This window comes from Nesoenas mayeri, assembly GCF_963082525.1.
Source record: "Nesoenas mayeri genome assembly, chromosome: 2".
Taxonomy (NCBI): Eukaryota; Metazoa; Chordata; class Aves; order Columbiformes; family Columbidae; genus Nesoenas; species Nesoenas mayeri.
Window position 1 is genome coordinate 43,315,424 of NC_137543.1, and position 27,710 is coordinate 43,343,133.

Below are 27,710 nucleotides of genomic sequence, written 5' to 3' on the forward strand. Positions count from 1 at the left end.
CATTTATTCAATTTTCCTGAAACAACATAAATGATATAAATTGTTGTTCACAAATATGAATTAAGAAACTCTGGATAGAATTTTCTTTGAAATAAATTATGCATATTTTTGGATACTACCTCCATCCCTGATGTCTGTTATATGGGCATCATTTTCAAGGGGATGCTTATACCATTGTGATTCTAACCTTTAATATGATATTTATGTTATCCTTTACTCATAAACAGAGAAGTAATACAGAAGCCATAATGTATTCAACTACAGCAGGTGCTTAGCATCCAGCACTCCTGATGCCCATAGCATTTTAGCTTTCAGAAGATCAAGAATATCTAACATGTTTAAGATGCACATGGCAGAATTTTAACATTCCCCCTAAAATGTAAATCTTTGTATTTCTGTGTCCTTCATGTTTGCAATGGTGGATTGCCAAAAAGGTGCTTAGCCAAAAATGGGTATTTTTTTAACAAAAAGCTCAAGTTAGTCATATGCTTTCATCCAAAACAATCAGAACCTGAGCCAATTTTAGTGCATGTAAGATACCTTGGAAGGATTAATTTATGCTGGTGAGCTTGTAATACGTGTAAGCAATAGGAATTCTCTGCATACACGGATTTTTTGAAAATCTTGCAGTTAAGTCAGTGAGCCAAATGTAAAATCCAACACCTAAGGGCATTGTGTGGATTTGTAATGCACCCTCAGGGTGCCTAAGGTTGAGAAACCATGGAGTGGATTACACAGATTCATATATGTAGTTTTTTCATCTCTGACAGATATAATATGAGCATTATTATTCATACTACATAAATTTCTTAGAATACTGTATGTAAAAGAACAAGGAAATAATGCTAAATCACTTACACAAAAAGTTATTTAAAAAAAAGTGTTGAAGGTTCAAGCCTCCTTAGTGAGATGTTGTATGATGTAACACCTCTATGCCATACCAATCAGCTGCATGGCAGCAAAGGCTTTGTTAAATATCTGTAGAAGTAAATTAATATGCAGATCAATATGTGGATCTTAAAGGAGCTGAAAGAAGTATACCAAATCTGGGAACAGTCTCCCCATTTGAACATTGCCCTCTCTTCTCATGTTGGTCATCTGAAAGTTGGACATCTAGACTGGGCAAGGTCTTTCCAGAGGGATGGCTCACCCTGTTTGTCAGATAGATCTATTTTGAAGGGGGATGAATTGTCCTCTGGAGGAATCTTTTTCCAAAGCATGTATAGAGACCTGAGAAGAGCTTAAACTAGGCATTTATGGCTGGAATTAATGAAATGAAACCAATGGCTGGGACTGATTATTAAAAGAGGGACCGTATGGCAACATTTTCTGAAGGTACAGTGTGATTCGCACAGGTTTTATGCTGCTGAACTCAAGGTATGTAGTTGGATATCCATACTGATGTAAAGGTAATGGAGCCAAAGGCTCAGGATGTGGTAGTATAAATAGTGGTGTATTTTTCCCCTTAGCTGTTTCTCTGGATTATCAACCGAGACTACAATTTAGTTCATCTTTTCCTGGGTGTGTTTATTTTACTGCAGAGCTGGTTTTAGAATGGAATATACTAGTTCAGGATTAAGGATGTTGGAATACGTCTTTTTTTGGTTTTCTCTTCTTCCTCTTTCCCTTTCCCCTAAACAAATTTTGGCAGCAGTGAAAAGAAATGGGATTTGCCTGGGCCCTGGACTTCGAGTACATGAGCTAAAATTAAATATCCACTGAACACAATTTGCTCAAACTGCAAGTGAATTAATATTTTGTCAGTCCTCAGTTTTGTACTTAGATTTAAACTAGGGGATTATGTTATTTTTTAAACAATTTACCCCTCACTTCTCCCCCATTTTTCTCTATCATTGCCAATTGATATTCCAGTGCCTACAAATGCTCCATGGCTAAAAAGAGAAAAGCTGAAGAACAGGTATCAGGTGTCCCCGTCAACAAAAGGAAGTCCCTGTTAATGAAGCCCCGCCACTACAGCCCCAGTTTGGAATGCAAAGAAGAAAATGAAGACAGGACAGACTTACAGGAAGACATCGGTGTCCTTGAAAGCAGCGCAACTTCAGGTAGTCGTGCAGTGCGGTTTCCTTTGTACATGAATTCCACGGAGGGGACATATGAAACAGTATTTTCAAAAAGGATACAGAATGTGTTTGACTTCTAGCAGAGTTGGCATGGTTCATTTCTGTCTAAGTTTAACCATCGTACTTCCAATTATTTTGTACAATATCTCCTCCTGGGGTCTTGTAAACGTTTTGTAGGTCACACAGAGAGACAACTGCTGCAGCAGGTCAGATATGGAGCAGCATCTGCTTCTCCACTAGATCTGTCAAAGAACAAGGTTAAGCCCACCACTGAGAAAAACACATTTATGAAGAGTATAATTTCACTGGAATATATAGAGCTCTTAGGAGGAAAAAAAAAAAAAAAAAAGCTTAGCAAAACATAGTTGACTTTAACATTTAGCAAAGCTATTTCATGCATGTGACTGCTACGTGTGTTCTGTATAATGTGATTATTAGACTCAGCACTTTATACTTGTTATTCCAGCTCTGCTAAGCCAAATTTATAGAAACTTCTACAGTGTGTATCCTGTAAAATATGGAAGAGGACAGGGAGACAGAAAGTTATAGCTGCAGTATGTTGTTTTTTTTTTTCTTCCTAGTATATATTTATGTATATTCAGGATGGAAAAAAAAAAAATCAAACTAAACTAGCTGTCACACATTTGTTTCAGAAGTCCACACAAGTTGCTAATCAGACAACTGAGAAGAAATCAGTGAAATACATTCCACATTTGTTTTAAAAGGAAGTCAACATTAGATAGCAAAAGTCAAGATAAAAGTGATGTGGTCTGGCCTTGAAAAATTAGTAATCAGAGATACTATGAAAACAGAGTGAACTTATATTCCACTCAGTTGCTAATTGCTACAGGAGTTTAAAGGTGATTTATTTTCCACTCAGTTTCTTGTTCCATCTTCTCAAGTATTTTGGAAGGATAGTGTGCTAGATAACCTCATCTAGGCTCCCTCTTCCTCCAAAGGCTGTGTCGGATAATCTTTTGAGATTCCTTCCAGCCCAGGCTGTTTTATGATTCTATGATGAACTGAGATTAGAAATTTATATCTATATCCACTCTAAACAGATTTTCCTTAAAACAAAACCAAACCCCCAAAATGTATGTATATGAATAGTATAAAACAAATAGAAGAAGGAGGCAGTCTTTCTGATTAAAGAGTCAAATCCTAGTTTTATAACGTCAAAATCAGTGGAGGCCTTTCTGTCATTTCTATGTGGCAAAGAGCAGTTTGAGTAAGAGTTCTTGTGTGTTTTATTTGTTTGGGCCTTTTTTTTTTTTTTGAGATATATAGATATTAGCTAATTATTCTTATAATTATTTTTGATTCAACCTGGTTCCTGGCCATCCAGGGCTGCCTCAGTAATGTGTTTTTATTTCCCTTGTGTCTGTCCTCTGCACAGCTTGAAGAACTTGCTGAAGGGAAAGCACTATGATGGGTGTAAAGGTAGAATTTGTGTCATATGCAGATGAACCAAGGTTATTCAACTGGTTCTTTGTTTTTGTTTTTGGGTTTTTTTTAAAAAAAAGGGCAATTGTTGGACCAGATCTATTGATATAAATGTAGAGGAACCCTATTTGCACTTAGCCCTTCAGTCAAAAGAAAAAAGCCACCTTCTTTCAAAAATCAGTATTTGATAAAATTTGATACAAATTCTCAAAAACTGCTTGTGTCAATGATAATACAACCTATCCCTTTTGCATTAATTTCACCAGCTACAAAACTAGTTTCAGCTAAAGCATACAGCTGGTCTGGGTATGGGGCAATATTTGTAATAACGCTCATTTTATTATGAACTCATAATTCTTGTAGGTTGATCAGTCAACGCTTCAGCTCATGGCTTGATGCAGCTGTAAACAAAGCTGAGTTTTGACTACTTTTAAAGTAAATTTCCAGCCTGTAGAAGTGAAAAGCAAAGCTGGGACAGGTGAACTATTAAGACTGGTTCAACAATAAATTTTTAAACATTGCATTTAAAAATTGCCGATTATTTAAGAGGCAAAAATCGGTTATACATTTATATTATTTTTCATCTTTCATACAGAAAAATAACTGAAAAGACCTGTTATTATCATCAAGGTTTGTTTTGTTTTCTTTTGTTTTGAGGGATGGGAGACCTATATTAAAACTAGAATTTCTTTCCTTTTGAAATAACCCACTGATGAGATTTTGCTATATTCCAAATGGTAGAAGAGCAAATAATAAAAAAACATTTGGCTAAAGTTGGTCATAGAGCCAAAGCATCATTCTTACTTGCTGAGATATGAAAAGACCACAGACTTCTTTATTCAGAATACTGCAATGTGTGTGGTACTAGACCAGCTGCTAAAAAGTTGCACTAAGGTTTATGGAGATTTTTTTTAAACACAACTTTGTGAACACAGTGCATAAGGCCACCTCTCCCCACATGAGTTCAATTTTCTGAAGAAGAATAAGAATTAATCAATATTTTCTTTTAACATATAACAAACAGTTGAACCAAACAATTATGTAAACTGGAAATGACCCAAAATGCTAACAGTTTGGCAGCAGTAAAGTGAAATGCATTGTGGTGCACATGTGCATTTTTGTCCCCCTTTTCCCCTTCACAATAATCTGCACTTAATAGGAATATTTTAAACTATGTAGCTAAGCAACAGAGGTAATTGTTGCTTTCTAGAGCTTTTGTTAGGCACTCTAACACAGCCCAAATATGCATAATTAGGTATAATGTCTATAAATCATTATTGTACACATGTGGGTAGTTAAGTGGATTGAGAGAATAGTTCAATGAATTGGACATATTCACTGAAAATGCTTTTATTTGTTTTCTGTAGTTCATAATACTTTAAAATTATCATAACCCTTTACACTTTCTCTTAATAGCTCGCTGTGTTATTGAGAAAAACTTCATTTGCATTTTAGACTATGCTTAATTTATTATTTAAACCTGGACTACTTCTGATTCAGGAGAGAACAGACATATCTTATGAAATAGTCTGCGCTTGTTTATTCATCCTCCTTTCTAGGAAGTAAAATGTTAAATTTTTCAGTTTATGTTGAATAGATCCCAACAAAAGAATGTACCCTATAATCAGCATTATTGAAGGGGCTAGTGTTGTGACTAAATTCTTCCCTTCATCCAAAAATGCTTTTAGTTACTATGGCAATATTTACTTGATCCTGGCATACCAGTGTTGATTTTAGAGAGATAATTACCAGAAAGAAAGATGATGGAGATGTATTTTTGAGTGTCCTTGTCAGAGGAAATGTTTATAAAAAATTAAATGAGATACAAAAGGCATATTGTCTTCCACACCGACAACCTCTCCTACATGCAGCCTCTATTACCTGCTGGCTGCTGCTTTCCTTCTGAAGAAAGATGTTTATAAAGACAGGATGCACTTCAGTGGTGTCTTTAACAAGTCCTTTATGAGTCTGTACATAGCAACCATTTCTATTTGCCTGTGCGTGACCTGATCTATCACTTAATGTGGCAATTCAGTGGTGACCAGAAGCTTGCCTTTCATGAAGTATTGAGGTTTTTTCCAGCAAGGTCTTTCAGAGGATCTGGGGTGACCGGAAAAGTAATTAAAGTCCATTTTGAGAAAATATTTGGGAATCTCAGGTGAAAGAAAAGTGAAAATACATGAGAGCAATTTTAATTTATGTGTGTATTTGTATGTATTTTATACAAATATCATGTAGATTGTGTGTATATGTATAGTATCTATCTATATATGGCACATATTTCAATGAATGTATATGAATGTGCATGTGTTCTAAAATAATATATGTCTTCAGTATCAGTGAAAAATGGCAACGTATTTATTTCTCATATAGTTTTGGAGCTATAATGTAAAGTAGATACAATCTCAGAAGGGCTTTTGAGTAAAGAGATGTCAATTGGTAAGTAAGTATCTTCATATCACTTCTACTAGACACAAAAAACAGTTATTCTTACATATTTTTCTCTTGTTTTTTTGTCATACAGAGGAAAGTACTCCAAAATCAACTGAGGAAACCCTTCATTCAGGTGGGCATGAAAATTCCAGTCAAAGAAAAGATAACTACTCCAGCTATCAAGATGCTGTGGCCTCATCTCTGATGAACAAGGGAAAATTAGCAAAAGATGCACCCAGTCGAACAGTGGCTGAAAATCTAAATGACAGTGGCATTCAATCCTTAAAAACAGAAAGTGATGACACTGATGAATGTTACATGATTAACTCAGCTGAAGGAAAGGCAAAGACTGTTATTTCTGACACAAAATACTGTTCATCTGAGGAAAATGAAAGTAACTCTGAAACTATGGACAATGAGTGGGACAGCTCCTCGAATTTCTCAGAAGAAACTAGTGTAAAGCCTCTTGTAACTCCGAAGTACATGGTAGAGTGTAATCAGCCTAGTATCCTGGAAGTCCCAGAAATTAAGAAGGAAGAGGTAGATTTTGACCCCTGTGAAACACTTTGTGACTCAGAAACAGAACTAAGAACACCCCAGGAGTCTCACCCAGATCCTTCTGATAAAAGAATTCAAAATCCCTTCCCTGAAAGTGAAGAAGATGACAACGAGTGCCTGTCAGAAATCACAGAAGTGTCAGTTGAGCTGGACAAAACAAAAGGGAACTTGAGTTTGCTAGAACAAGCAATCGCTCTGCAGGCAGAGCAGGGGCATGTGTTTCACAGCACCTACAAGGAACTGGATAGATTTCTTCTGGAGCATCTAGCAGGGGAAAGGAGACAAACCAAAGTTACCGACATTGGTGGGAGACAGATATTTAGCAACAAACGTAAGGAAGTATTTTTGACTGTTCATACTCACTTAAGCATTTATCCTGTGACTGATAGAGCGTTCTGAACTGGGTTTTATAGCAACAGTAAAGAATCTGGAATTTAGCTGGTAATTTTGTTAATTATGTACCTTCACACTAGTGCCTTGCATCTAACCAGGTTAAATGCTGGGTACTTGGCTTCCTGCCAAACCGCTATGTGAAATGATCAGTAATGGGTACTAAAAGGGCTGTGTAGCTGGCACTGACACTCCTTCTCCTTTTCCTCCTCCTCTACTTCCTCCTCCATAGGGCGCTAATATATGCCTCCTAAATTTCAGCAGCCAAAAGAGAAGACATTAAAACAGTGCTTAAGGAAAGGTTAGGGTGAAAAACTGGCCTCTTCCAAATATACCACCTAATTCCTAAGCCATGTGTTTTCTCAGTTCAGTCTACTTTATGTATCAACATTAGATTTAGCTACAGCCAGCACTTCTGAGCCAGGAAAGCACAAGCCATGCTCTTCTGCCTCATTCGCCATCAACAGAATTACCAGTAAGTTCCAAAATCTTTATCGTTTCTGGTGGTTGTGCAATCTCCTGCAAAGCTGTAGGAATGTTGCTCCATTTTCGGTACTTAATCGGGTTTCTACAAGTGAATATTTAAAAGATTTGGGTTTGATTTATAAACTGGTCAGTCTGGTATGAAACCTCTCAACTGAGGATAATTACACAACATCAAGAGATGTCATTTTACAAGCACACTCCCTACTGTAGTAAGTAACAATAAATTCATCTGTCCTTTGAGTTTTCCTTTTGGGCTTCCAAGTATACTGAGGTCACCCCAGCATTGCTGCAATTTCTGTTTTTGATAAATTAATTACTTTGGTACTCCTAGTGTTACTTTAGAGTAGTTCCTGGGTACATTGCAAATATTATACTAGTTGAGTTATCTAAAGTATTTAGTGTATAAGATGACTGACAAGTTTTTTAGGAGCTGCAACTACAGAATATTTCCTGCAGTATTTGGGAAGAATATGTATGCATCTCATTTTTCTGTCTCAAGCAGTCTTTTCATTAGCATGTCAAGCTGTGCATGCAAGGTATTAGTCTACCTCCTTGCTAAACTACATGAATCTTTATTTGCTCAGATGACTATGGTATATGCAGGAATTTTATAGATACCTTTTCTTATCCTGAGACTAGCTATGTTCAACAGGTTTACATTGGAGTCAATGTGATTTTCTCACAGCACACATAGGAAGGAGCAGTGATGGTAAGCATTGCAGAATCTGGCCCTTCCTGATCTGCCTCCTATTATTATTAGCTGTAGTTTGTAGGTGAGTTAAGAGGTAACGCTCATAGATGAATAAACTAGGTTTTGTTCAGATCATATAAACACTATATAATTTTTCACTCTATATTATTAACTTTTTTATTTTTGAAAAAATTGCCAGGAAATCCATCAGCTCTTAATTTTCTTTCTTGTATTCTATATCAGAAAAAAATTACTTAAATTTATATTTTTCCATCTTTTTAATGATGAACCTTTCCAATTAGTGGGGTAAAAAATCATATTTCAAGCTCCCTTTGTTTTCTGTACACTATTGCAGCACATTCCATTTGTAGTGATTCTAAAAGGCATGTGGTCTCCTGTTGATGCTCAGTCTTATTTTCTTTCCTCCCTATTTTTTTTTTTTTTTTTTTTTTACCTGAGGTCTGGCCAAGAAGTTTAACCCTCAGCTGTCTCTGGCGATCGTGTCCCTAAGCACATCCTACCTTGCAGTCCAACAAATCAAGGTTGAAGGAGGCTGCTCCCTGTGCTGGCTGCAGCTGTTTTCTCCCCCAGCACTGAATGTTGTTGGCAGCCAATCACAGATGGAGTTAAAACCATCCTCAGCAATTTATGCGGCCACTTCCTCCAGATTTCTCACAAGAGAATTTCTGGACTCGAATTCATCCATTTCTCGCCCAGGCTTTTGATCCTGCATTGGAAATCAAATAAAGGCTTTCTGACCAGTGCTTCTTGCACAATTCTAGGTGCTCGAAACAAAAATTGGGAATGCACTGTGGCCATTCCAGAGTGGTAGCTGTGGGGCTGGGCTGAGACCTCGCTTTTGAAAGGGTATCGGCTGCTCCATGTTTTCACTGTCATTGTGGGCTGCTCCACAAAGCGGCATTGCCATGTGTACCAGAGGGAGCTGCTTGCCTTGCCTCTCAAATGTAAAGTGGCATGTATTCAGTTCCCTAACAAAGAACCTACAGCCTAGAGATCTGCGATATTTAAGGAAAGGCTTCTGGTTGAAATGCTTTTTGTTTGTTTGTTTGTTTCACACCTCAGGTTTTATTTGATCGTCCCAGCTTCCTGGAGTCTGACATTAACAGAGTAAAAGATTGTTTCTGGTTTTTTTATTTATTCTTTTATATATCTTGCTGTTGGCTGATGCTGCCAGTTTTCTGGCTTACTGGATTGTGGCTTCTGTCCTGTTTGAGGCTCTGAATGGAATAAATGACACCATAATCCTAATGCTATATAGTTTAGCACATAAATGGTATATTGGGAGGGGGAAGCCATTGTTTAAAGGACACAGCATGAAAACCAAAAGTAATGCTTAAATCACATACATCTCTGCTAAAACTTTGTGTAGGAATTACATCTGAAGTACGAAATAGAGAGTATCACGCTCCTAGGGCCACTCAGATGAGTCCAGAAAGGGCTAAAGCCAAACAAAATCCTTATCTGATTTCTCTGCAGATTCACCCAGGCCTGAAAAGAGAGAGACCAAATGCCCCATCCCAGGATGTGATGGCACAGGGCATGTGACTGGGCTGTACCCTCACCACCGCAGTCTCTCGGGCTGTCCACATAAAGTTAGAGTGCCACTAGAAAGTGAGTATCGTCACCTCGTACTCAAAAATGACCGGATTTGGCCAGTATTGTGAGTAGTGCATACTCAAGCTGGAAAAGAAACCCACTTTTTCTGGGTGAAATGCAAAATGAGGCTGAGAGAAGGGCCATGGCACATTCTTTGCTCTCCAGCTTTTAATCACGGCCCTACTTCCCATATTTGTGGAGCTCAAGTACTCCTCAGCAGTAGCATAACAAACAGCACTAGGTTCCTCAGGTGGCTGGGGAAGAATAAAATCTGAGTCAAACTATCCCCACCCCGCCAGCAGACCTGCACGCTCCAGTCTTATGAATCTTCAAGATCTTGCTTGCCCTGCCTTTGGCTAATGGATACAGCACAGAAATCACCTGCTTGTTTCAGATCTGTGACCTGATTTGCCGTAATCACACGCCGAGGCTGCTGGTTTTCATTGCCAATAACTGAGAGGCCTGGGCATGCTTATTCAGAGATGTTTCCAGCGTTCCCCTTATCACTGAGCTCAAAAAGGTTATTTCCATCAATATATCCCAGTGTTAGTCCACAGCATGTCCCTCTTGTATAACTGTATCATGCTAACCCTTCTATGCCCAGTCTAGCCTGAATTTCTCTGCTTATTTCTAGCTATGCTGATCTGACTACATTGGTTTGTGTGTGCATGTGTGTAATCTTGCAATGTGATGCAATTAAATGCTCCATAATAAGCCAAAACCTAATGTGAAACTAGTCATTTAAACAACCTAGTTAGTCAGATTGGTTTTTGTGTGGCATGTGTAACAACAAATTAAAAGGATGCTTGCACTTTACCAATGTCCTGTTCCTAACTGTAGCTCTCTCTCTCTCTCTTAAAATCTGGTACTAAACTATACGTATAGAAATATCTGCTGAGTTATGCAGGCCACTGCATTTGAAAGGCCCTGGCAACAATAACTTTCTAAAAAGTAAAAACTAACAAGTCCTTGTTAATTAGCACACTTCCATTCAGATGTGTTCTGTCCTGGGGGAATAAAAAAATTAAAAAAAAAATATATATATGTGTGTGTGTGTAATTTGGTTCCTGACAGAATAAAGCAGTTGACTGAACAGAAATACATCTCAGTCTTAGTAAATATAATCCTCATCAAAAGACATGTGCATGTAAGAGGTTGCAACCACTTCTGGGAGTGTAAGTCGCTGCTTGGGAGTGTGACCAATGGGTCTAAAGTAGTTTTGGCAGAGCTCAGATGATCAGGAGGTATCAGACTTCAAAGATCAAATCATCAGGGCTCAGATCAGACCATCATACTCAGGTGCAAGGCATAAAAAGCCTGTACCTGAGGGCTGCAGCTATACATAGCATAACTGCGTGGCCCAGAGCTCCTCTGTGATCTCCCTTTTCTAGTTGACTGTGTTAGTGATGTATGGGTCAGTGGGCAAAGGGCTTCATGATACAACATCCTTGCTAACCTCCCCCTTTCTTATTTTAAAGTCTCTAGAAACAATGATGTACATGTGGGAAGCCACACTATAACAACGTAGGGATAAACTGGCCTTGCTGTACTGTAGGTCCTTTGCTTCTTCTTTTCTTTTGTAGTCAAAATGTGACAGCATTAAGAATCTCAGTTTGAAGAAAAAATGTTCATATTTTTTAATATATGTGGTTTTAGTTGATGCGTGCTATTGTAACTTTTTCTTTTTTTTTTTTTTTCTTATTCCCACTTAGTTCTTGCCATGCATGAAAATGTTTTAAAGTGCCCAACCCCAGGATGCACTGGGAGAGGACATGTCAACAGCAATCGCAACACACACAGAAGGTAGGCTGGAAAAGTTCCTGTCCCCTTAAAATCTAAAATGTCCTTGGGAGTAAATTGATGGGCACATCTTGGAATTAGATGTTATGTACTGTGCTACAGAATTCCTACAAACTGCAAGGGTAGCCTGTATTGTTTATAACCAAATAATTGTGTTTAATTTCATTATATAAAAAATGGCTGCAGCATTGAGGATGGCAAATTCAACTAGTATTTTTCACATATGAGATTTCAAACAACAATTTCATTACAGTCTTCACATTGAAACACCATCATGCAAAAGGGGTAGGGATGAGCAAATAAATTATTATTGCTACAGCTAGAAAACCCACTGGAAACCAAAGCCTCTTCATTTTGCACCACATATATCTTTGGCAGGAGCTTTCCATCAAAGCACATTCTCTTTTAGCAAAACAGGAAATTTTAAGAATCCTGGTAAAATCCTGGTAAAATTTTAAGAATCCTGGTAAAAACTAACTCAATTTATTACCCTCAGGAATGTCATCTCCCCACTTGGAACACTCCTGTCTGTTTAACTCGCTGCCTGCAGGGAGAAAGTAAAATTGAGAAAAGCCTTCCAGACAGGCAGCTGGGGAATTGCAGCTGGGCTGCAGGTGGGGCAGAGAGCCGACGCGCTCCATCTCCAGCAACCCACTGCTGTCGGCACGGCTCTTCTCAGGACTGCTTTCTACTGGAAGCCAGCAAGCCAAAATACTCTGTTATAGTTCTTCTGGAAAAAATATAATGTCAATCTTATAATCAAACCTGGGACAGAAAATTTTCAAAACTGACTTTTTTTTTGCTGAATAGATTTTTTTTGTGGGATATTCTTTTTTTTGGTGATCGATTGGTTGATTGGTTATTGTATGAGGACAGCAAAATCAAAGATTATCATACTGTTTTGCCATCTGTAGTCTTTACCAGAGAGATCACAAGCTCATCTACAAGAATATATAAAGAACTGGTAAATATTTTTTCAGTGTGTTTCCTGTTTTAAATCCCCAGTTATCTTTGTAGCACATCAGCTGTAACATAAGTGAGCAATGAATAGGATAAGAAAACATCTTCTAACCTAATAAAGCAAACAGGAAAAACAAACAAACAAACAACTTGAAATCACAAAATATGTTCTTTGGTAGCAGTCTTTCACATATCCCTGTTTTTCCCCAAATTCACTTTCCTTTTAATCAGTATGAGGCTTATATGCATGGTTTAGCTGACAAAGTAAATGTCATTTGTCAAAAAATTTTCTAGTGTCTTGCCAGCCACAAAACATCAAAGCAGAATTGTGGAAAACTCCTACATGATTCAGTTTCCAGATATATCACCTCCAATACATGGATTTCACAGTTTTGTATTATGGGTTGAAAACCAGCCATATCTGTGCTATAATAGCAGCAGCTCCCATAGATGCACAGGGCCCCAGGAAAGTTCAAAGTCTTTGGGTTCCAGAGCACACATTTCCCTTGCTTATGATTTCATTTTAATGTTTTTTTTCTTTTCTTTTTTTTCTTCTTGTTCCTTTTCATTTCTTTTCGTCACCTTGTTTTTAAACAGCCTTTCTGGTTGTCCAATTGCTGCAGCTGAAAAGTTGGCCATGTCCCAGGAAAAGAACCAGCTCGAGTCTCCAAAAGCTGGGCAGTGCCATGATCAGACTCACAGGTAGGAGCCCTCACAAACTGGTCTTTCCAAAGTATTTCTGCACTAACTATATTAATCAGTCCTCAGGTCTTTCCCTTATTTCAGATTTTAGCTACGGGATAACTCAGTTTTCTGAGACAAACCTCTGCAAAGCTAAATAACTTGACTGTATCACAAAATTAACAAGCAGCTTTCTGCTGGTTCTTGTGCATGTGGCTGATGTTAAAGGCAACAGACTCATTTTTTAAAAAGCAATCAAATATATTCTACTAAATCTTACTTCAACACAAATAGCTTAATCAATGGTTCTCAAATGTCTTTCTCCTGTAAACCATCTCTCTGATCTTGCTGAAATGCTTTAAACAATTTTCAAAAACTTTTCTTTTGTTACGATATTTTGGCCACTGAAGCTTGATTCAAGATCTCTTTAACGTTATTGCACTTTTAGCAGTTCAGTCCTCCTTTATTTTCTGATTCATTTCAGAGGAATCTTCCAGTGATCAAGTAATATATTATATGAAAGGGTTGAGAACTCTGCTCATTCTGTTTCCCCACCATAGAAAAATTCATATTCTGAGTTTCTTTATTTTATTGGTTTAATTAGTTTAATTTCTCATTTATATAAAGGCATCAAAAAGGGGAAACATTTTTTATTTGCATTTGTATTTTGTTTGAGATATGTATGGACCCTACAGACATGCATAATTTGCACATCATTGGCACCATGGTCATTACGACCTATTATATTCAGGTCTATTTGGGGCCACTTTAGTTTGTGGATTATTGACACGATCAGTTTAATGGTTCCTTCAGAGCCATTACAGAATATTATGTCCATGTGTCTTCCAACTGCACGTGCCTTAACTCTACATATGAAAAGTCCTTAGGAAATTACTAAAGACAAGTAGTTACTGAACAATAACTAAATGGAATAACACATCATAAATCATTCATTCCTCCCAAATAACAGAGGCAATTATTTTGGATCATCTTATATTATATTTATACCACTGTCATTCATAGTAAAGTGAGAACAATAAAACTACAAATCCTTTGACAAGCAAAAATCCAGACAACTTTTAGAAATAAGGGAAACAGCATGCTGCAGTGGTAATCTAGAAGTAAATCAGTATCTTTCTTGTAAATAGCCCACACTGTTACTAGAGAATACTAGACTTTTTTGATGTCCTCAGCTTTGAACTTGTGTGAAGTCAAAGTACCCTTTGACTATTAAGTCAGCCACCATATTTATCTTATCTATTTCTTGTATACACCTACTGGTAAGTTTTACATATGATAGCAGCACACTTTCTGATACTGATATGCAACTGTATCCTATTTTTGAAGAAAATGTTATTTAAATATATTGTCTTTCTCATTCATTCTTTTCCTTCTCTCTTCAGGACAAATTTAGCAAAAGCAGCCCTGACAGTATCTCAGTATGATTACAGAACTTCACAGCAGTAACCTCTTCAGAGCCACCCTGGAAAAGAACAGGAGAAGTTTGGGAAAGTACCATTTGATTATGCCAGCTTTGATGCACAAGTTTTTGGCAAACGCACTTAACAGAACCTGTGACAATGGACGAAAAACACCCAGTTCATTGACATGTAAGTTGCACATTTGATATGTCTTGGAAAATGTGAAAAATGTCAATGACTGATTTTTTTTTTCTTTATCCCTGTTCTGCTTTCAAGTTTCTAAAATTAAAAAAAAAGTCTCTGTAGGAAGCATTTTAAAACACTTGTGGCCAGGATGCTAAACATAATCACTAGTTGGCTAAAAATAGTATACTAGAACGTTATATATCATCACTGTAAGGTTTACTTGTTTAGTTGGTTGTTTTTTTGTTTTTTGTTTTTGTTTTTTAAGAAAAAGTAACTACCAGGGGACAAGAGGAGTGAAAAGGGATTGTTTATGTCTTATCTATTACTTTCATCCTTGGCTAAACAGTGATATCCTTATGTGATAAGATGCTGCCATGAGAAGTCCCATGGAGTGTGTCTGCAGAACATGTAATAAATATGAATTGTAGCACAGAGAAATCCAAGTTGGTTTTTAAAAGGCATTTCAGATACCTTTTAGATGCATCAGTACAGGTAGATGACCAAGTGTGTTGGCTGCTTTACTTCAGGCCTGGATTGAATTTATTTCAGTATCTCATATTTCTGTACTACATCTATTTGTAGTGCAGACATATCCAAAGCAATAAATTGTTATCAAGATTCCTCTGCTTGCATCACTTGTGGATTTGCTGGGGTGCTACTCCTTACAAAAGAGATACCACAGTGCAAATGCTGCAGATGTTCTTCGTAACTTGCATGGGAAACTTCAGCAGGAAGAAGGGTTTCATTACACCATATTTGGTTTAGAAGAAAACAGATCAAAAATAATCTGACAAAAGATTATTTATTTGTTTTTTCTTTTGTTCATGACAAAAAAAAAATAGTAAAGGAAAAACAAAATGAAAATAAATTGCATCACATTTATCCCAACAAAGGACAATATTTATAGTAAGGTGAAGAGAGAAGCAGAAAAAGTTATATGTGTATATATACTAATAAAATGTGATATAATAGATTTCTGATACTATATGATACATGTTTTATATATTTATAAAATTTATATATTTAGATATTTGGTTTTGTGTGTGTCTGAGCACACACACACACACACATATATATCTATGTTTGTAGGTATCTATGTGTTTGTGTATATATATAAATACCCTATTTAAAATTGCAAATGAATAGCAGATATTTATCTGGCCTGGAAAATAGATTTGTTCAAATAAAAGCAAATATGTTCATTGCCAGCTTCTTGGGTGGCAGATTTTCCAATTTTGTTTGTAAAATTGAATATTCCCTATTAGCTGTCTCTTTGCACAGATGTATGTCTATTTCACAGGTTCATTTCAAGGAAAGAATGATTGAAATGTTTTTATACAAATGCAAATCCATACATATGCAATTTATGTATAATGTATATCAGGGCTGAAGTTTACAGCTTGTTGTTCTTGCAAAGATTGCAGTATGCAGCTATTATTTTAATGGAAAGGTGAAAGTAAAGAGCAGGTGAGTGCTTTAACTATGCAAATATATAAAAGTTGGCAATAAGAAGCTGATGATGTAGTGATTGGTTCAGCATTCTATGTAAATATGTAGCTTGCCAAAAGCTCATCATTAGCCCTCTGTGGATTCTGCACTTACAAACTTGATTTGTTAACAAAACACACACCCTTCATAGTCTCCTTTTTTTTTTTTTTTTAATGTTTTAAGGTTGATAATGGAAGATGCCCTTTTTTGTCTTTAAATATACTTTGAAGTTAGCTGTAGTAACTGCTAAAATTGTAGACCCTCTTGCTTGTGCTACAGTTTTACAGCAGGGTAAATAAAGCCTTTTTCATTTACACTGGAGAAAGGCAGAAATTAATCATGAGGCTTTTATGTATTGTTCTACTGAGATGCCTCCAGTACTTAGAAAAACTGAATATGGCATTCAGCTACAGTCAGCGCACACAAACAAGCATTGCTCTTCAGGCATCCCAAGTTTGAGGAAGATGAGGAAAGAGTTCTTCAATGTCTTGTGTAGTTCTTAGTATCAAAATGCACTCAGCCAAAGCTCTACATCCAAAGAGATCCAGAGCCTTGGGGCTCAGATCTTTATGGAGTGAGCAGATGGCCATACACAGAAATGTTCTTGGTGTATCTGGGTGTAGACTGAGAAATTGGATTTTGCTTAGTTTATCTTTGTGGGACACTGTGAGAGCTACAGACAAAAGAGGTGATTATTGCTTCCTAAGAGCTGAAATCATGGTGTTGTGTTTTGCCTGCAACAGTTAATGACATCTCAGGCTCCAAAACCCAGAGCAGAGATTTCTTTCTAACTGTTTTAGAGTAAGTGCTGCTGATGGAGCAGAAAATGAAGAACCACACACACCACTTTTGTCTGTGAAAGTGCTTTCTGTTCACCTGTTAATTTTTCTTTCTCAACTGAATTCTTTGTACTTGTGTATTATTCCAAATTATAACCAATATAAGACAGATTTATTCATTTAGACAGGGTAAGCAGTGTTGTTTTAGCTAAGACTGGACAAGTAGCTGTTGTTTTTTTAAACAATAGAGTTCCAAGAGGAAGCCTCTTTAAAGATACATTTACAATTAAATTAAAAAAATTGTTGTCACGTCCAGATGAATAACACACTAACACTTGTTCAGTCTTTCCTTGGACATCATTGCTTTTAATGCCTGAGTAAAGAATGAGTAAAATCTGAGTAAAAGCCTCAGATGCTTTGTTGAATGATGTGTATTTGTCAGGTAAAAAATAAATTAACATGTTTCTGAAGCCATTTTTACAGCACACCCTTACTGCCAATAGGAAATGAATTGTTTTAAATGTATTCTTTGAATATTTTAATGTATGAAAATGTAGCCTGAGAAAGAAAACTATTTAATGGGAAAAAAATCTCGTACGTGCCATTGCTAATCAAATCTCTCTTCAACAGCAAAGCATTTTTCAAATCCAGTGAAATTTTCTAATCGACTGCCTAGTGCTAGCGCCCACACACAGAGCCCTTGCCATGCCAACTCTTATAGCTACGGTCAATGTAGTGAAGACACCCACATAGCAGCAGCTGCTGCTATCCTGAACCTTTCCACCCGCTGCAGGGAAGCAGCAGAGATCCTCTCCAGCAAACCACAGAGTCTGTCTGCCAAGGTAGGGTAGTCCAAGAACCTGGAGGGCGTGCTAGCTACTGAACTGTGCGAATAAACTGTCTTTCATGTTAGTGACTGCATTAAATCCCCAAAAAGGAGGCTTCTGTTTGCATGCTCTTTTGAAGAGAGACAGAGAAAATTCAGTAATGTAGTGACCGGTTCTGATAAAAATAAATAAATAGCGGGAATTATGTTGTTACTCTTTTCATAATTGAGCCCTAAATACAAGGGGGGAGTATTGTGGGAGGAAAAAGGTGGATATTTGAAATCCAGCAAAAATCTGTGGCGGATAATTAGCGAGATCTGTTTGAAAAGGGAATTTTCTTCCCTCTGAAACCTGCCATAAGTGATTGTTTCGGAGGCTGATTAAAAAAATCATGTGATTAATCAAGGTGATATTTTGGTAGCAATGGAACAGAACTACACCTATTGAGTCTGTTGTGTTTGGAGCTCATGACAGTTTGACAATGTGCAGGGAGGGGAAAAAACAACTGACTTTGGTAAAATTCTACTTTCTGCTGGCAAGAGAGGAGAATCAGGCCCACAGTGTTTGGAGAGACATAATTTGGGCAAGTCTGTCATAATGGAAAGCTGCCTAATATCGTAGATGCTTGTGTGGCTTTCATGTTTTGGTTTCTGCTCTGCATTTCCTCACAGATCTTTATGATTTACAAATGGAACTGCGTGAACTATGAGCCTTATTTTCTGTGCCATTACATAGAATTATACTACTGATGAAAATAGATAAGATTCTTTTCTAATGACCATGGTTGTGTGAGCACTGTTGTTTATTATTTGTATTAAAGTCACACATGCTCCACTGCGATGAAACTTTTGAAAGCTCTATGTAGATGAGAGGATGCCATTACAAGAACTTGAGAAGAAATCATTGGGGAGTGAAAAGAGGTATATTTATCAAAACACAAAGTAGCGGGTCTGTTTCTGCTGTAAGACTCTAAGTCATGATGTATGCTCCAAAAGACAGATGACCTATTTCTCTGCATGTCTGTGTTGCTCTATCAGACTGGCTGGAGGTGGCTTCCACATCTGTTGGTCTACAATTTGGTTGAGCCTTCATTGACCATGGCCTAAATGCTACCAATTATTCTCTGTGTGGAATCACCAATTTTATCACCAGAGCAATGCTTTAATACATATTCCAAGCCTTGAGGCTTTGCAGAGTGCTATCTCCTACTTTGCTGCCTTTGATTTCTGCTTGTGGAGTCTTGAATCTTGAAGCCAATGTAGGGAGATGCCACGAGGCAGATTCTTTAGAATGTGTGTGAGCATGCATCTTCTGCAACTCAGGCATTATTTTCCCCAAATATTGCTCACAGAACCTTTCCCAGAAGACAGATCCATGCCTGGTATCTGCTGCAAAAAGCTGCTCCACCAGTCTTCAACAGAGACTTCTAACAGGGAAATGGAAACTGATTCCAATGGCTGGATTTAATTGCTGCCGCAGCCTTTGGCTGACCTCAGCAATAGACCTTTCTTGCCAGAGAAGAGCAGTAAAGGGACCAGGCATAACCCAAAGATTTTCTCCTCCATACCTGCTTCACAGTTGCCAAATCATAGGGAAGGTTTGAATGGAAATGAACATAATAGTAATGATATGAAGGGACACTTGGGGCACGTAGCTGACTTCTTCTTCACAGCCAGGAATCCAGTCTAAAAGAAAATCACCTGCATACCTTGCTATCTGCCTGCCTCCACTTTTGCCAGACTTTCTGGAGGGCATACGGCTACAAAACATCTGACAGAAGAATCAAAATTAGCTTCTGGCCAGAACACAGACAAGTAAGCCCCAAACAGATTTGGTGGCCAAAATCACAAAAAAAAACCCATTTTCCTTTGGTTTGGGCTATTTATTACTTTTATCCTAGAGAATTCAAACAAAAAAAATGTGGAAATAAATCAACAGACTCACTTCAATAAACATGTTTTCTTATTTTAAACTATGAAGCTAAAAATAAGGCTATTTTCAAAGGCGCTACTATTTATCAATGTTTCTGAATTGTTTTGTGGCTGATATTGGCCACAAAGGTAAATGTTTAACTGTTAGATTATTTTACAAATTTTTAGATGATAAAATACTTCTTTTGAGACTTTATCAGCCTTTGGACTCAAATAATGTAGCATCAACAGATGACTATGAAGTTAATTATTTCCTTTTTCTGCTCTTGATGGCTGACACATTCATCAGGTCTGAAAATACGTATGTGGGGTGGCTGTGTTCAGAGCCCCATAGTATCGTACTCTCAGCCTTGCCCCTTGTCACCTTCCTTCATTCCTTCACCTAGGAACACCTGATTAGCATCCTCCACACTTTAGCAGATCAAAGCTCCTGACTTGTAAAGATGTTTGCTCTTAGATGGGCATCAGGCAACCTCCCATGACACTTTGCAGGTGGGAGGCAGTGTGGTGGCAGAGCAAGGACATGTGTGACTACAGCAGATTTCCTGGACTTGCAGGAAATCTCTGAATGTTATACAATTGTCAGAACTGTAAAAATATTGTGCTTCTAAGTTTTACAAACAGAACTCTAAACATTTCAAGCCAGTGCCATTTTTTCTGTTCACACAAGGCATGCATCACCTGGCTTAAATGGGTGGGGAAAACACCAAAACACTTTTTAGCACAAGTGTATTATTGAAGTAATCTTGTTTATCTTTCGGTACCTCAAATTTTTTATCTTGACCTCCAGAGTGCTGTTCTTTTTAAGTAGGAGTTGTATATTTTACCCTGAATGTTGACCATTTGTGTGTAAACATAGATAACACTTAAATGAAAAAGTCATTTTTACAGCACAGTTCAGAATTTCATTAATTTAATGGATTTTCAAATATATCTTACAATCTTTACATAGAAGTCAAAAAGGAGAGGATAAGCCAAAAAAAAAAAAGAAAAAAAAGAAAGTGAAGAGTAGTAAAGGTAGAAAAATAAGATTACAGTCAGTGTGTAATCCATTGGTGAGCAAAACTTCCAAAGAGATCTAATGTACAAAGGTGATCTGCCAAATACCTGAATATTAAAACAATTGACTTATAAATGAAGTAATTTGAAGAAAAAAAATTATTCTGAAATTGGCAGTAAAATGGATTCTAAGCTTTCTCTATGAATTATCTATCAGCTGCACATTAAGCACTAAGATCATCAGATACCTTGATGATGCCATTTTCAAAATAATTAATAACACATCAATGTTACATTACCTGAGCCATTCAGAATCCACCTGGGACTGTAGTAAACTGTTCCTCTGAATACAATCCTGATCAGCCAATTCTTGTGAGGTCAGTACCCCAAATCAGTCTCCTGGTTGAATTTGATTTGCAGTTTATGTAGCTTCCATCAGTTCCCATTGAAGTCAACAGGAGTCCCCTCAAAGGCTTAGCCTGCAGTTTCTAGCACAGTGTAAAAGTCTACATCATCACAACATCCAGAGATCTTCCCTATTAACAGCTCTCACCACATTCACATATCACAGAGGTATCTGCAAGCAATACAGTTTATCTGTATCTTCATCACCACTGCTTGCCAAGTATTTTGTTGACTGTTTTGGTGTTTTTCCCACCTGTTTAGACAAAATGGCATATGTGCACTATGACTTGAAAGAAAACAAAAAATGACATTTGCTAAAAATGTTTAAAGTTCAAATTCTGGTTTTGAACAAAAATACGTCATGTTTCCATTCTTGAATATTGATGATGTTGATAATTACATCTATTATTTTTACAATGTAGTTAGAACTCAGCACGTTTGTCAGGCAATCCTTTACTACAAATACAGTAAAACCTAAATACAGGATGAAAAATTGGCCAAGAATATCACTAGGTAACATCCAGTTATACTGCTGTGCATATTGCTCCTTGAGTACATTCTTGGCTAGCTTTTTTTTAATTTTTGAATTGGTCTGGGATGAAATTGTGACTTCGGTTTTGTCACAGATGTTGCTGGGCAGTTACAAGTTTTCTTATTTTGACCCAGATTAGTCTTTTAATTTGCTGCAGAAGAACTCAGTTGCTTAAATTTAAGCCTGAAGAACTGAGGACCAGGTGTGTGTACTTTTATTGGCTGGGAAGAGAAAAGATTGTGCTTTTTTGGATGGAGTTGCATTTAGAATAGTATTCCTATACATGGCAAGGTAGTAGTTTCAGAGTTACTCCCAATACCAGAACTGAGGAGTTCTTTTGAGCTTTCCAAACCAGACTGAACTGGTAGTGGTAATACAAAATCATTGATAATGTTTCTTTGGACTTAGTATTAAATTGTATGGCTGATGCCAGCCAAAGAATACACAAAATCCCTTATATATAATGATACAATCTCTCTAAGGTCACATGTTTGAAATAAGATTCATACAGACACAATAATTCACTCTTTCTGATCCAGCCATGAGATAAAGCTTAACTTGTAATCATGACTGGAGACACACTGTAGAGTATTAAATGTTGTGAGAGATCAGATGGTCCAAAAGCATATGAAAAAATACAGGAGTAATTTGTCACAAAAAACAACATCCTTTATTGTCCTAGCTGATGTAACTCAGTTTTAAGGACAAGACTTAATAATGTACTAGAAAATATTCTGTAATATTTATGTCATAAAATAAAGGAGGCTGAAAAAGCTTTACTTTAAAGTGCAAAGCACTTGAAGAGGATAGAGACTGGTTTTTATTTACAGATTTATATTAGTCTTGATTTTAGGTAGATATTCATAGCAGAGTACTACTTGTACCTTAACTTTTCACTGAATAGATACTGGAATAAAGAAAATATGCTTCAGTCATTTTTCTCTCTTTTATTTTTTTTTTTCCTAATTCTGGATTTCTTTTTCCAGCTGCTTGTAAAACCTGTGGGGTTGAATCCACTGTCGCTGATGTGGAAGCAGACAAGAGTAACCTGAATTTAATTACCATGTGTATTCTCTCACCCTCATTGATTTTTTTTCATTGCTTCAGTGGATTTTTTTCACAGTTTACACCAGTGTAAATGCAAATGTAAATAAGACTAAAATCAGGATCCAAAGACTGCAAACTCATATAAGTTAGGAAAATAACAAGATACATTTGCAAACTTATTTTGCTTACATTTACAAGGAAGAATCAGAACAGTTTATATTGTTTTGGTAGCTATATTTAAAATATGTCATGATAAATGGATAAATATAGGCCTGTTCACACAGGCGCTAGAGTTGGCAGTAATAAGATCTTGCCTCCACTGAGAACACAGCCTCTACACGTTTGAGCTAAGCACAATAAGTGCCATTTTCTGTCAGCATGTCATAGCTCTGCTCTAGCATTTTTTTTGCCATTTGCCATTTTTGTCTTTTTAATTCCATTTTAAAATTAATGTAAAATTAAACATGGTAAAACAAGCAAAGGAGACATATTGAGAGGAGGGTGGGATGAGAGTAGGAATGAAAACTGGAGCAATATCTCTGACTACCCTCTCTTTTTGCTCTGCCATTTGGAGTTTGCTCTGAAGGCAGCAAAGTGATAGCTCTTTTATACCATCTGAATAAAAAGCCATGCTGTAAACGTGTGATCCATCCTGTGATGGGCAAGAGGGGATATTTTTCCATGACTATATTTAATTGTTGTGTGCATCTGCGAGCTCACTTAAACCCCATCTGTACACTACTTCACAAGCATACAACCCAGCCTTTCCTGATCAGAATTAGGTACATGTTGGACAACCTAACTTCTGTGTGAATTTCAGGAAAGTGCTGAGGAACCTTTAAATATCCACATTAGTAAATGTTCTGTTTATCAGCCAGAGCTGCTTGTTGCAGCTAATGGTATTTGTTTCTCAAAGACAATAAATTTCCTGATATTTTTCCATATCCAGTTTCATCGAGGAGTGGACTTTGATTTGTTTTGGTCCTTTTTGTTATTGCTGTTGCCTTCTGAGTAGTTGATATTGTGTCAGTGACAGAGAATCTGCACTATTTATGGGTTTTGCACTATAAAACTACTGCAGCCCAGTCACATGGCTTCCTTTCCTAAGCCATCTGTCACAGAGGTCTGGAATTTTATGTGAATGTTGGTTGTGCAGACTTAACCCAAGTTTTTTTATTATGAAAAATGTCAGCAACTACAATATTTAGCATTTTACTTTACATTGGTCATTAAACTTGATTACTGTAGCTCTGTTTCATTGCTATAGTTACATATCAACTATGAAGCCAAAAAATAGTGAGGCGATCATGGCAGAGCTATATTGTCAGATCCTGGAGTGTGTGCTTGGCACTGATATAGTTAATATCTTGGATTTTTGTAACTAAGGTTTATTAATGCTGGTATAAAAATGTATTTGATATTATACAGATGGCATAAGATGTTGTGGTTACTAAGTTATTATCCAGGATAAGCTGCACTGTCAAATTCAGGGCTTAAAACTATCACAGGAGATTAAACTATTTACTAAAAAGGGGTAGAAAGATATAACCAAAGCGTCTTAGTATGAACATATTAGAAGTGTATTTACTTCCCATAAATATAATAAAACATCTCTCTCTTTAAGCTGTATGATTGAAAATGTGAACTTTGCTATGCAGGAAAAAAGCAAACATAAGAAGTGCCTGAGTTTCTGAACCAGGGGCAAGCAGATGGCTTGTTTGTGCTTCAGTCTAGGTGGGCATCTGTCTTAGGCACATGGATACAAAATGGCATCAGGATACCTCAGTGAGATCATTGAGCTCTAAATTTTCATCTTCTACCAACATTTTCCTTCTGATTAAAAATACTTTATCAGGCAGATTTTACCTTTAAAAGAGTGACCACTGGCAGTGGTATAAGACAAGGCTGCATGAAGGAAGCTTTGTGCCTTCAGTTCAACCATGGTGGCCATGTCACACTTTCAGCACAAAGGAAGAATGTCTTGTTTTATCACATCTACTTTTAAGGTCCTCAAGCAAGGAGAAGTTTCATTGCCCTACCTTTATTCATTAAATGATTGACCAATAGTTAATGGGAAGAAAGAGAATGGGACTCTTTCTGTCAGTGACTCATCTCTTCCCAAGAGGTCTAAGGAGGATGGAAAAAATTGCCCCCCTGGACATACCTGTCTCATTTCCTTTTACAAAAGAGAGCCTAGGTGATTTGCTTTCACTAGGGATGTCTCAATCTGGGTTTATACAACTGTCTCCTACAGTTATATAACACCTAACATATCTAGCCCAAAATTCCCAAGTGGTATTTGAGCTTTGTAGTCACATAAATAAAAAATAGTAGTGATGACAATAACAAGAAGACACAGAGCAGTGTTAATTACAGCATTCTACATGTGTTGATCTATGACACTGTTAATCATCTCTATAGTCTTTGAATGTTTTCCATCTCATTCAGGGCAACACACAGAACTAGACTATCAAGTGCTTCTCCAGAAGCCACCTGTTCCACCTCTTCCCCTACGTAACTTGTTGGCTAGTCTTAAACTTATCCCTTTATACACAATATGTCAATATGCAGTGTTGCATACTAAGCCTGAAGGGGAAATTTTTATTGCTTCCATTATTAAGTTGCACTTTCAGGAGCTTATCATCATTCTAAGAGGAGTTTGTACTCTTTTCCTGTGGTTGGACAGTGTAAAGCAGAACAGTATGCTTTCCTTCCCTTCTTATACAGCTGAGCAGCACTTGCCCCTTCTTGTGAGCAGGAGCTGCTTTGAGAGCTTCTCCCAGCCTGGAAACAGAAGCTGGGTCTCTCCCCAAACTGCACACGCCACTGCAATCAGAGGCTGCTCTTTGCTATACTTGCCCAGGTAGCAAAGGGTTTTTTAACTCACAGTGAAGGTCTCCATCAGGGAGAACCTCCTAAAGTTCCTCCTGTGGTTCCCAGTCTAATGCTGTCAGTGTAGACCTCTGTCACCTAGTCAAACTATGACTAAGGCAATATGCTATCTTGGGTGATGTACAAAACTGTAGTGAAAATTTATCCTACTGTGATTCTTTTAGACATATTTCTTCCCCCCTCCTCCTCTCTCCCATGATGCAGATGTTGTAATATTTCCGGGGTGTGGGGGGAAGGGAGGATGTATACTAGTAATGCTGTTGATGACCTAAACAATGCATTAATGCTTTTAACTGTGAATTGGGGTCATAGTTCTCTGTAAGAGTGAAAAAAATCAAGAAGATTTAAAGCTAAACTTTTTTAAAATAAAACTAGATTTAGGGTGTATAGGTTATGATTTAGAGGCATCTTATTTAAATTCTACTTACTATGTTTAAGCTGAGATGCAGGGATACCATTACCGAAGCTACTCTTAAGTCTGCCTAAGAGTTGGACATTAACTGATATAAATCGAAAAGCTGGTTTTAGATTCAGATAAATTTAAATAAAAGCGTGCATTTATATTTATCCTTTAAAAGCACCACATGGTTATGCTGCAGCCTCACCATGTCCATATCTAAACATGTCTCTGTTTCCTGTTGCATGTCAGGGAGCTGAGATAGAAGTGGATGAAAATGGCACTCTGGATTTGAGCATGAAAAAGAACCGAAGCCAAGACAAAGTTATGCCTCTCACTTCTTCCAGCACAGCACTTCCCACTCCTTCCTCTTCTCCTTTCAAAACAAGCAGCATCCTGGTAAATGCAGCCTTCTACCAGGCTCTTTGTGAACAGGAAGGCTGGGATACACCCATCAACTACAGCAAATCCCATGGCAGAAAAGAAGAAGAAAAAGAGGTATTTGTTCAGTTTCTGAGTGACTCCCTTGGATGAGTGGTCATACAATGGTCTTTGGGATGACCAATCCAGCGCAATTTAAAAGGAATCAATTTCCACAGGTAGAGGTTTGTGAACATTGAACTGGCTTTAATGCTCTCTCAGATGTGGCATAAACTGTACTAATTTTAAAAAATCTTGCTCTTGAAGCCTACTTGTGAATGTCTAGTAATGGTATCCACCATTAGAGAGTGCTTTCTAAATTTTATTCCTAATAGCTCAGTCCTATTGCACATATACCCAAAAGACATAGGGGTCACTTGGGGCGGCAGGGGAAAGGAAGGGGAGAGGGGAAGATAACCACAAACACAGACAAAACAACACACCAAACAAAATAAGCAAAACAAAAACAAACCAAGGCAGTTTATTTCATGCTGAAACAAAACATAATTTTCTACACCAACACTTTATAATTCTAGATAATTCATTGTCTAAGCATTTAAACACATGCTTAGAACATTCCCTGCAATATTCTTTCAGTGGAAAACTTTTAACATTTAAATTTAAATTAAATTTAACATTTAACATACTTCAGTAAATTTCTGCAGTGAGTATTATATCTCACTAGTGGCTCCAGTGGTCCAGAAGACAGTCTGAGGGTACAAATTCAGAAATAGAAAATTGTTACAAGTTCTTGGAGGTTTTGATTACAAGTAACACAAGAGGATACGTACATGATTTCCACCAGTTGTGGTATTTTTAATCTGATATGGACAGAGCATAGAAAAAAACAGAGTATAGAGATGTCTTCCCTTTTCACATTGTCTTAGGAAATACAAAAACCTAAACTTGAAAATGCAGTTGCAGGAACAAAGATGAGCAACTAAAATTTCAGCAAATACTTTTATTTCATAACTTTCCAACTTTTATGGCTAATCTTCTAGACTGCCACTTTGAACTTGATGATTGTCTTGATTTTGGTTTTGTTTCTATTTTGCTCTTTCATGTCTGTTTATCTCATCTTTACAAGAAGGCAGCATAGTCTTCTATTGTCTTTCTTATTCTATTTTGCAGCTGAGTTTGTTGTTGTTTGTTTTGTTTGTTGTTTGTTTTGTTTCTCTTGAGTCTGACTGTCAGCATACGGATTGCTTGTATTTTTCTTAAATCAGGAAGGGACCACCAGCACCTT

The 27,710-nt window shown here is 37.1% G+C and overlaps 1 protein-coding gene across 1 annotated transcript in view; it reads left to right on the forward strand.

The window, feature by feature from the left end:
• Nucleotides 1–27,710, forward strand: part of ST18 (ST18 C2H2C-type zinc finger transcription factor) — a gene marked incomplete at both ends in the record, with an annotated part of 166,817 nt that overhangs the window by 116,714 nt on the left and 22,393 nt on the right. Inside the window, 11 exon segments of the mRNA XM_080340195.1 lie at nucleotides 1,873–2,063; nucleotides 6,049–6,846; nucleotides 9,580–9,714; nucleotides 11,412–11,502; nucleotides 13,057–13,161; nucleotides 14,544–14,599; nucleotides 14,602–14,623; nucleotides 14,625–14,703; nucleotides 14,705–14,750; nucleotides 17,645–17,856; nucleotides 26,297–26,542. Coding sequence (XP_080196321.1) covers nucleotides 1,873–2,063; nucleotides 6,049–6,846; nucleotides 9,580–9,714; nucleotides 11,412–11,502; nucleotides 13,057–13,161; nucleotides 14,544–14,599; nucleotides 14,602–14,623; nucleotides 14,625–14,703; nucleotides 14,705–14,750; nucleotides 17,645–17,856; nucleotides 26,297–26,542 — 1,981 coding nt within the window.